The sequence below is a fragment of the Ricinus communis genome, chromosome 1 (genome assembly GCF_019578655.1).
Source record: "Ricinus communis isolate WT05 ecotype wild-type chromosome 1, ASM1957865v1, whole genome shotgun sequence".
NCBI classification, from domain to species: domain Eukaryota; kingdom Viridiplantae; phylum Streptophyta; class Magnoliopsida; order Malpighiales; family Euphorbiaceae; genus Ricinus; species Ricinus communis.
In genome coordinates this window covers 2953633-2965466 of record NC_063256.1, presented here as the reverse complement: position 1 = coordinate 2965466, position 11834 = coordinate 2953633, and the positions used below count along the sequence as shown (strand labels likewise).

Sequence of the window (11834 nt, the reverse complement as noted above, 5' to 3'; positions counted from 1 at the left end):
ATTAAAAACTAAACCATTGATAATCTATTTTCATTGAGATTGATAATTAGTTTAGTAATGTCAAGGAAACATTCCATTTAAAAAGTTAACTTTTGGATCATTGATATTTCGATACTATATTAAAAATTTATTTTACCTAAAAACTGAAGCTATTAGGTGAAACTCCAGTGATAGTTGTGTGTCTTTAACAAGTAAAATATGTCTCAAATTATAAATAAAACAAAGTTGTTCTGCACTTTTTATTCATTGAAGACTGAATCGCTTGTGGATAAATTATATACTAAAAATAGTCAATATAAATAGATAGAAAGACTTAAGACTTGATAATCCTTGACATGCAGTTTTGTTGTTTAACTGTAGGAATGTTGTCAACTGAGTGTGTAAAAGTTTATCAGGGTCCTGGATAAAATGAAATAAAATAAAATAAAGAAAATAAGGAAAGGGAAAGGGAAAGGGAAAGGAAAAGGAAAAGAGCACCACGTAGGCATAAGGGGACCAGAAATTGTCATATTCAAGGTACCAACTACCCAATCGTCACTCCATAAATTCAAACTTGTGCATCTTGGCGGTGATATCAGCTAATCTGAGCTTAGTAACAATAGCTACAGCAGAGACCAACCACTCCAATCCACTTGCACTTGTCAACAAGCGTCCATGTCGGAGAGCTCTCCTTAAACAGCCGATATCAATGCCTGATATTGAACAAAGAATCCGACACATTTTTAAAGTCATACTTACATTTATAGTATAATAGGATAAAGCTTGTTCCTGACAAGAAACTCCAATTCCTGAAAAATTCCTATCCTTCTCAGGCTCTCTTTTAATCATCAGAAACTTCTTTTCTGTAGAGAAATTTTCACTGTCAGTATCAGGGCTTCAAATAAAAAATTGAGGTCTACACTCATTGTTACACTCAGAAAAATCTCATGTTAAAAGAGTTCCCAATGATTCTGAACTTTCTATTTTTATTAAAGTCCATACTGGTTTTGCATGCTCATGTGGACCTGCATGGTTATTAGCTGTTACCAGAAATAATTTATATTATATAACATATCTATATTGAAGCACGTCCACTGAATCAGCTTCCATTTTCTATGCTGACCAATTGCAATTAAATAGACAAAAAGGTAGCATTGTTTGGATCTCAAGTTTTGTGTATTTATTAGCTGGTCTAGAGTAACAATCAACCAAAACAAAAATAAACAAAACCCAATTAAAGACACGCTCCATTACTCTTTCATGATCTACCAAGGAGCTTGTTTTAAGTATATAATACTCGACACAAATTATGGTGCCAGATAATCCAATCTTCCTCTTAGCAGCTAGCAACATACTGCATATCCCTTTGAGATGACTGATATCCTCAACCTGCCAGGAATAAAAATTTGAATGCATGAGAATGACATCCTCCCCATTGTATTCCCATATCCAAAATCGTTACATACCATTACACATAACCAAACTCTCAAATCTTCAATTTCTTTCAATGTTCAAAATAGTACTGCATCATGGCTAAAATACCAGCGCATTTGGATCCAAAGTACCAACATAAACCTATGGACACGTTGTAGATCAAAAATAGAGTTAATTCCCATCCCTTTCTTAACCCTTTTCGTTTATACATTGAGGCATTATTTAGATTTTGCCATGATTTGTAATAAGATATTTTGAATTTGTAAAAATCCCAGCAAAACGATGTGATGGCTATCAGAAGCCCAGGAAATGGCTCAAAGTACATTAATTCGCCCACTGAACTAAGCCATGCAGGCCATGAAGGCATATGCTACTCATTTTTCTGGCAAGTACTTCTATATGACAAAATTCAATCCCTCCATTTCCGCTTTTCTCTCTTGGACCCTGCACGCTCTTTTTCAGTACTAAGATGAGATCTTTCAGGCGAGTCCCTGCTTCTGTGCTTATGGCGTTTTGAATGCTTTTTACTGCTGCTCTTCCTTTCCCGAGAGGATCCTTTCTTCCTTCCTTTTGACCTAGAATGATGCCGACTCCAATCATCACTAGATGACTCGCTATATGAGTCACTACTACTATAACGATGTCTCCTGGAATGTTTCCTGCTCTTCTCATCTTCTGATGAACTGCCACTCAGTTTTCGGTGGCGACTGCGGGGAGATTTAGCTTTACTATCCTCTAGAGATGTCTTATCTAAATCAATAACACCAACTCTACTATTAGGCCCACCATGTTCCATATATCTGCTGCTACCACTTGGGGGGTTGCGAGGGGCGGACTCATTCTTTAGGGATTCACTCCCTTTAGCAATCTCCTGATGAACCCCTTCATTTCTGTAGGTTGCATTGGAAGCATTAGGGTTGGAAGATGACTTATTTTCAATTGGCAGGATATTCACATCCCTCGTATTGGCAATAGCAGAGTCTTTCTTAGAAGTAGAAGTCCCGGTTTTATTTGTTGAATACGGCATATCAGGGGGAACCTCTAGGCCCAGCTCCTTTCCCAATGATTCTAAAAAATCACCTGCTATCAAGCGATTTAACGTTGTGTGAGCCACTTCAACCTTTTTGTCTGGATCCTCCACCTTATTCGCAGTAGAGGCTTCAACCTCATCATCAGAATCATCTGAGAAAATAGCCTGGAAAAAAAATGATCATTAGCAGCAAGTGTTGCAGCACATCGAGCTTTACATGCTTGTATAAGAACAAAATTTTAGCTTGCTTGAACAATTTAGAGTTCTTGCAAAATTTACTCCTGCAGTCAACAATTTCTTGATGAAAACTGCATTTCTCGGCACTACAAATGACTAGCATAAGCTTATCCACATTATGGTGTTACACATGGCAACATAAGCTTATCCACATTATGGTGTTACACATGGCAACATAAGCTTATCCATCTCTTGTGCAAAGTTTTCTTACATGTCAATGAAATTCTAGCATAATCAGTTCAGCAGATTACTATACCTTGTAAAGGTCAACTGGCCTCTCCACATTTTCTACTTGTACCTCAACTACCTTTTCACTATCAGCTGCATCCTTGCTTATTTTTTGCGTGCCAGATTGAAGATTTGAAATTCGATCTCTATTTGCATTAGTAGTTTCTTCCAGTTTTGTGGGTTTGACAGAATCTGATGTGAATATCAAAGAATCCAACTTGCTTCGCATCCGTGGAGGGGGCGGTGGCTGTAAATGACAATATTACACTCCTGAATCATATACAAGCCAAATATGCAAAAATCTGAAATAGAAAACAGAGATCAAACTCCAGAGACTGAACTTTTACACTCCTGAATCATTACAGCTCCAATTACCAAGCTGGGCCCAAATTTAGATATTGGAACAGAGACTGAAGCAACAAACAGAGATCAAACTCCAGAGGGGGAAGTCCCATGATTTTAACAAAAATGACGAGAAATGGAAAAGAAATTAACTTATTCCGAGTTGAACAGCAGTGAAATAATTATAGAAATTAGAGACTCGGGAGAATAATCGCAGCATAGGTGTAGAAAACCACCACGAAAGAGAAGGGAGATCGAGATAGAGAAGAGAGTATTCCACCTTAATATCACATGAAAAACACGTGAAACAATCCAGGATATCGAGATTTTAAAAAGTAGATAGGAGAGGAAGGAACATGACCAGCTATGGTTATGCTGGAAAAAGTCTTGTCCTCCAGCGTATGTGCACGAAGTGGATGTATCAGTTGTCAAACCTCAAACCTACAACTTTGTTATTGCAAGCCCAAGACTTCATTGAACTAAACAATGGTCGTAATCCATGATATCACACACTGGCACAGATATGTACATACAAACAAACATACATACAAACAGAGACAGAAAATACAAATTTCCAATAGCCTTTTTGACAAATACAAACTAAGAAACCAAGCACAAGATGTATACCTTTCCCATATAAGGATCAATTAGATCAAAGCGCTTGCACAGAATAGGTAGAGGACGCCATTGGAATTCTTCTCTTTTGGGATAAATTTTCTTCATTAATAAATCTTCAGCATGAGCATCTTTTACTTGCTGTTTAAGAGATTTCAGTTCAGGAAAATCAACCAAGAGCAATTACCTCATAATCAACACTATTTGCTTTAGAAGTATTACCTCCAATCCACCAGAAGTAAACTGCGTCCCTCCACCGGTCGAAAACGCCATAAACTGTTGTGCAGAGAGTTTGGTCTCCTTGTTCCCCTTCCCTTTCTCTATTGCCTCAGCTGCAGCCTCAAAGTCCAATCTCTCACGTGCACGAGCTGCTTCTGACATATTGCTAGCTCCAACAGAATCCATAGAACGAAGTCCTCCGTAGTACTTTTCCTTGAGAAACTGCTCAAATCTCTCTTGCTTTGCAGGATCATCTTTGAAAGGTTTTGCTACTTCAGGCAACTCACTCTGAAGTACAGGGTATTCAAAAGGAAAAAGAGAATAGTTATACCTTAACCTTACAGAAGCCTCAACCAACCAAGAGAAATTGGTGATCAACAGAAAAAAGTTTCGAGAAAATACAATCTAGACCAGCAATACAGATTCTGTACTCTTCTTAAATTCATAGGTACTTACATAAGAAGCAGGCTTGATGAATGTATCTGAAAGATTGAACTGGAGATTAAAATCTGCAGAAGCAACAGACGAAGTATTTTCTTTCAAGCTTCTTTCTAAAGGCTTTTCCCCTAATAAATTTGCACGGCTCTCTGCAGTCATCCTCTGCACACTTGAAGATGATTTCCCATCCAAAGCAAGATGCTTCTGATCATTACATTTCTGGCATTCCTCCCACAACTTTCTAGCATAATATTCATGGCCATTTCCTCCATTAAGGAAACTAAATAATGGATTTGATTGATTTTTATCCCTGGAAAGGTCCTCAAATAATTTACCACATCGAGCAACTAACGTTGCAACCCCCTCGATTAAGAGTTTCAAATTATTGTCGTCTGGAGGAGGAACCTCAGGTGGAGGAGGAATAGTGTGCTTGTCATCAGCCTGGAGGGAACCAGGAAATTTATGGTGGGGCACAAAATCCTTAGGTATTACTGGAGGATCAAATCTGACAATGATTTGCAAAATGAGTATTACTATTATAGAGCATTAAGGCATACATATTACAAGTAATTTCAAATTATAACTCTCCACTCCATATTGTAACAATAATGATAACAAAAAGAACAGAACAAAGTAATTTCAAATTTACTTCATCCTCGCAATTACACAATTCCAGATGAACAATTGCTATTATACTGATAATTATATGCTCTCGACGAAAACTTGTATAAATACATATTTCCTAATTACCTCTCCAATTGGTAATCAGAATTTGATGCAACCCTAAATCCAGGCAGAACACCTTGCTCCTTCCATACCAGTTTTTGCTTATGGTCTGTGCTGATTCTCGCTGGCTCTTCAACTTCTTCGACACAAGTTTCTTCAAAATCATAAGCTGATCAAGAACTATAATTAGTAAGAACATGACCGTTTTGCTAGAAAACAAGAATGACATGCCCGCAGATATACCCTTACATAAATAACTTAATAACATAGATATCAGCATACAAAAGGAATTATAATAAAGCAAACAAGTATTAACAGGTGAGACACCAAAAACTATAAAACCATGGATATCAACAAGAAGTTTGCAGATAAATCTTGAGAGAAAAAATTAAACGCTAGTAAAGTAGCTGCAATTTTTCCATTTGGATGCTAAAATGATTAGAAAAGGTATTTAACATTTCAAAATGAATTGGACGGAGAAAGCGAGTGGATACACACACAGAGATAAGTGGAGACTAAAGCCAATGAACAGCATAGATGAGATAAATATGAACAAATAAAGAAAAAAAAGACCGATATAATGCTTACTCTACCAATTTTGAGGGAATACAAATGGGTTTCCTGGAACAACTGACCGCTAGTTTTCTTTCTGTTCTTGTCCATAAAAGGGGGAAGGCCAATCCAAATGAAGCATAAATAATGCCTATAGCCTATAAAGTATAGAAGCACTGGCGAACCCAGAAAATGAAGCTGGGGGAAAAATGTAAATTGAAAATAACTTAAGGAGTGGAATAACCATAACATAAAGTGAGAAGCTATAAATAAAAATTTGGGGAAGCAATAACATAAAATACTTATATTGCAAGGTTAAACAACCAATAAATATATTGCTAGGACTGGCCCCCACTGTCCCCTCGGGTTCTGCCGTTGTTAGTAGAATCCAAAGTTGCTTGTCAACATTGATTTGGAAAAGATAAGATTCATGCAACAAAAGAAAATATCCATGCTAACAAATTATAAACTGCAAAAGAGTGCATTTGCGCAAATCTCAATTCCAAAAGAGAAAATCAAGGTGATATTATTCACTTTAAGAGTAACATCTTCCTCACAAAATCAAACATGATGGCGGACAGAAAACATCATAAAGCCAAACGAGAGATGTACTAACCAGTTCCATAGAGATCCTCATCTTCAGCATCATATTCTTCCAATGCTCCAATGCCAAAGCCAGGAGCAGCCTTTCCTGCTGATGCATAGAAAGTAATTAGCTTAATAAAACTGAACATATATAATCTATGGATTGGATGCATGCATATAAATGAACAAATAAATAAGAGTTAAGAACAGAGATAACCAAGTTAACAAGGAAATGAGCACAGACATAAAATAATAGATCTTACACTTGAAACCAAAGAGACCATCTCTCATTAATAAAGCTTTTCTATTCCCTGGCTCTCTATTATCAGATACACGTGACCTTTTCTTCTCTGAAATGGGACAAAAAATAACTGTTAGGAGAGAACTGAATTAGCAAGTACCAAGTTATTCGCTATAGGCTAGTTTACTTTGAGAAACAACACACCTCTGAACTCAGGAGCATGCTTATATGGATCATACCCCAAACCATACAAATCCTGCTTGGGGTTGAGTACAAAAACCTGCAGCAAAGAAAACAAGTGATGCTCTAGTTATACTGCCTCTATGAAATTAATCTTTTATACATTTAATATTATAAGGTTTTTAAATTCATAAGCTTCTAGAACCCCCTATATCACGGAAAATATCTACATCAACTGAGAATCAGCATAATGCATCAATCTTGGCATAACACTCAACATCAGCCTATATCACATAGTTGTAATGAAATGATAGAAACCATAAGTTACATAAAAGTATAACTTTACAGAGAAAATGATCAAATTCTCTATTCCATTAAAATGAGGTGCGAAGCAAAAATAACTTCTCATTTAGAAAATAATCATATAAAATTTTAGCATAATGATTGAATGATGCACTGATTGCATCGCTATTAAATACATGTATGATTGTTGAGAATCCCATATGATGTTTTGGCCATCGTTACAGTAGAAAGAACTCTTTGACAGTTATTATGTATGTCCTTTATTTCTATTATTAGCATAATTAACAATCAGAAACACTTAGTGCCACAGCCACTACTCAACAATGCATCTTGGGTGATCACTAGACCCTCAAGCAAACTGGAACCTTAGTACAAAGAGGACACCCTTTGCATTCAACATTATTTAAAATAGTCATCTCATTCAAAATATGAATAACTTCATAACATTTCATTACGCACGAAAGACTATAGCACTGACATGTTAATCACTAAGAGTAGCAGGCAATACCAATAGCATTTGAAGGCACAAAATATACAATCCGCAAGGTAAAATAAAGTTCCTAAGGGCACAAATCAGCTAAGAAAGAAAGAAAAAATGTAAAGAATTAGCCATTAAAAAGTTCTCACAGGTGTGCTTCTAGAAGTTTGAACATCATCATTCACAGAGAACCCTAAGCTTCCAAGATCATCCTCACCAGGCTCAGACTTAATGCAATGCACATTTGCATCGTCAGATGATAATGCTAAGAGAGCTTTTCTAGCTTCTCTACGAGCATCTGCAAGTAAACATCAGAAATTAATATAATATAAATCGGTCCATTTACTATAATACTGAAAGTACTCAAGGCAACAGATTGTACAGTTCTCAGGCACACATAAGAAACAAGGCACAAAGAAAACCTACCATAGAGTGAATTTGCACGGGAACCCCTGATTGAATGACCATGTCTCCATCCCATCTTCAGCAGCAATTTTACACCTGACCAGCAGCAGCATGATGAGGCTAAAAGTTGCTCAATTTGCAGAGAGAACAAAAAAATACAGTTCCAATTAAAGAGTTGCTGAGACAAACCAATAGACTCTGTGGCTGGAAGAACTAATTCATCAGGAACTGGTCCAGGAATAGCTGATGGTCTACAAATGGAAATGCAGAAAAACATTCATGACACTGGGGTTAAGGTCTAGTAAAAGAAAAGACACAAGAAAACATCTGTAATGGAGATAATTGCTGCAGCCAGTAATGTTCAAGTGAAATCTAAACATCATACAGGACCTATTTTTAAATGCCACCAATACATTGTGAAGTTTGCGGAGAAAGTTACCATCCTATTAAGATTGAGCATTCAGAAACATTTATTAATACTATTCAGCAACATAAATGGAAAAACTAAACCATATTGAACAGGACCTGCAGCAAATGTGGAACATCCAATTTATCATTTTTCCACCCGCATGAAAAGATTATGCTTTCTGGAATTCCTAGTTAAAATGGGCACCAATAGCAGTTCTCAACTCCACATATTTCCAAAAATAATCACCAACTAAAAAACTATCACTACAAACACTACCTCTGTTGTTGTTCTTTCTCAGCTTGTTTACGAGCATATTCAGCAGCGGTAAAGCCAAATGTATCAAACTGCGATGATGTCCCCAAGGAACGATCTTCCAATTCCTAAAGTACATAACCAGAATGAATTAAACAGAAAAATTTCAATTCCAATCAATAGAACTCTAGTTGTCCATACAAATAACCCATCTTCCCCACTCCATCGCCTTTCTTTGGGTGCCTTCTTGTAGTGGTAGTTCTAGTACACAATGTCACAACTAACTCACAGATTCAGTCACACTTCTGAAGTGCCCATGATAAAGACTCATTGCTACGGCAGAAATTCTATGCCAGTGACTATGAGACTAATGGGATACTAAGCACATAATAAGTATGAGAAGAAGATTGTTTACATTGCTCAAAAGGCATTGGCAAACAACTTTAAGCTACTATTTAACAATAATGAACTATCAAACCATTGAAATTTTAGTATCTAGATATAAAATCTTAACTTGAACTCATAAAAGTCAAATGAATATAACAAGATAATAAAAAAATAATAAAGTTGCATATAAAACAAAACATCAGGGTCAGACCAGATTGAATCGAAATATTTAGCTTATAGTCAAGGTGATAATACATACAGCTCTCTCATCATCATCTAAAAAATTAAGAATGTTTTGCTGTTTAACTTCAGCTCTGTTTTTCCGAGATGACGTAAATGATTGAGGAGTCCAACCTGCAAAAATGTTTCATCAAAGGTTTAACCTATTAATCAACTTGACTTGACAAATTTTTAAGCAAACGGCTTAAGCCCTGTTTGGCATTGAGGTTGCAACCTGCATTTGCAAGAAGCTCTTTTGGATATTTTATGACTCAAATATGCAAATAAGAAAAATTAAATATGAATTTGAATGATTTATAATAAAATTAAGGTAATGCTTTATCAAACAGTAACTTTTATTAGCTCAATTTGGGAGTGCTGAAAGCAGCCCACGTTAACATACCCTCCTTTGAGCCAACTGTATTATAATAACCGGCAGAGTATCCTCCAGTAAATGCTCCATGAAATCTTCTTCTTCCTTCTTCATCTCTAACCTAAAATTAATCAAATAAAATTCAGTAAAAGATATAATTAATAACTCAAAATTATGAAAAGAAAAATAAAAAACAAAATCAGTTAATTAATCACCTCTTGCTTCCAAGGAACTAGGGTTCGGAGATGACCAGAGGCTTCAGCGACGGCTTTCTTCTTACGGCTGGTGATCTCTTCCTCGCGCTCTATTGGCGTACCGTAGAACACGAAATCCTCTTCATCCACATCCATCTTTTTTTCTTTAATTTTGATCTTTTTAGTGTGAAATTGAAAGGCCAATGATTCTTATAGGATATTGAGAACGTTAGGGCTTTCTCTGCGCTGCCATGCTTGTAGCAAAGAAATGATGTTGGGAGGTGTGCTAATGATTTTGTTACCTGTATAATGATTTACCTATCTGAATTCTTAAATATAATTGGATGTGTCCATCTGACGTGTTTATTATACCTCAAGTTTAATTAGATTTAATCATTTAAAACTTGAGCAATGATAATAATAATTTTTAATTTCGGAGTTATTCAAGTTATATTGAGATAAGAAAAAGTTAAAAATATAAAAAGAAAAGCACAAATAAAGATTCAAAAAGTGGGGTTTTGTTAAAATCAGCCTGATCACATACACGGTCTTGATATTTAGGGAGTCCGGGGACTCTGATGGGAATGACTACAGCCAGGCAAAGAAGAGATCTGAGATTACCACTCATAGAAAGGATTCATCACGATGACTGCCACGAACAATAGTGCAATCTTCTTTATTTTTGTTGACAATAATTGGCGCAGTCTCTTTCCTTTAGGGGAATAAGTGAATTTGAATAAAATTGAATTGTCCAGTGCAGTGGAACAAATTGGAAAAGACTACAGAATAGAATACAACTTTAAGCATTGAAATTGAAGCCTCTGATATCTCAAAAGCAAATGATCGGTTATTTTGATGGTTTCTAGCTTTTTTATTGTCAAAACGTATTCTACTCTTTTAAGAGAGAAATGATCCAAAATGTTTGCCATGTAAATTGAAATTGATACAAATATTTAAGCATTTAACCATTCATTGGTGAATAATAAAGGAATATTTATTTAACTGATAAATTGATTACTAACAATAGTAGATTTATAAAAATTCTATATCTTTAATATTTATTTATTTTATAAGAACTTTAACATCATTTATAATAAGAATGTTGAGTTCTCTTTTACGAGAGCTGTGAAAAAAATAAATTAATTAAATATGCTATTCAAATGATAGAGTCCGTTAAAATACATCTATAAAGTTGATACGTGGCTTAACACTATTGAATTGAGTGTTATTCCCGTATAATTGCAATTTACTTATCTGTCAATACGATTGATAATTGTTATGAATAGATTTATTTATTTATATTTCTTAATATTTGATATTTATTTTTATTTTGTATATCAAAATATATTTATTAATTATCATTAATAAAATATTTATTTATTTTACATATTATTGCTGTCGATATTTTAATGGGATTAAACAATAGCGAGAATATAGAAATAAAAATTTCTTAAGTGATGCGAAGGTAATAATTTTTAAATGTTTAAATATATTTTTGACAAATAATTTTTAATATTTTCTTAATAAAATTAATAAATTTATTATTTAAAATGCTTTGACATAAAAAAATCATTAACATATATTCATTTCTAATATATAGATGTATATTGAGCATTTTTTTGTGTTTAAATTATTGTCAAACAATGATTTTAATACTAAAATATAGCATATGTTAATCATTTTTAGTTAAATAACAAAATTTTCCATCAAAATTAAATAATTACTATTAATCTTAAAATGTGAATTATATTTTTAATATCAATTTATAAATTAAAAAAATATTATTATCTGATATAAGGCATTACCAATTATATTTTTATCACACAATTATATATATATATATATATATATATATATAATTAGATTTTAATACAAATATTTATAAATAAAATTTTAAATCTGAGTTTTACAAATAAAAATATTTATAATCTAAATAATAATATATAATGCTGCTAATAGTATAGTTAAAGAAAAGTTTTTAGGGATGAAAAGTTTTCACGAAAAGAAA

General features: G+C 34.2%; 1 protein-coding gene across 5 annotated transcripts; it reads right to left on the bottom strand.

Annotated features, from left to right (window-relative positions):
• Positions 1-1390: 1390 nt before the first annotated feature.
• On the bottom strand, positions 1391-10678 carry LOC8264553 (G patch domain-containing protein TGH). Of its 5 annotated transcripts, none has more exons than XM_015728977.3 (17): positions 10371-10667; positions 9848-10128; positions 9663-9753; positions 9300-9394; positions 8678-8781; positions 8182-8243; positions 8014-8088; positions 7737-7885; positions 6831-6906; positions 6649-6735; positions 6417-6494; positions 5273-5417; positions 4541-5027; positions 4088-4372; positions 3878-4006; positions 2937-3155; positions 1391-2608 (listed from the first exon to the last, which is right to left on the bottom strand). In XM_015728977.3, exons 2-17 carry the CDS (start codon positions 9980-9982, stop codon positions 1823-1825), a joined length of 3003 nt encoding a protein of 1000 aa, XP_015584463.2. In that variant the 5' UTR covers positions 9983-10128; positions 10371-10667; the 3' UTR covers positions 1391-1822. The 5 variants fall into 5 exon arrangements, with proteins under 5 accessions (XP_015584463.2, XP_015584464.2, XP_002511999.2 ...); XM_015728978.3 differs by having other exon boundaries at positions 10448-10667; XM_002511953.4 differs by having other exon boundaries at positions 9848-10667.
• Between the last annotated feature and the right edge of the window lie 1156 nt (positions 10679-11834).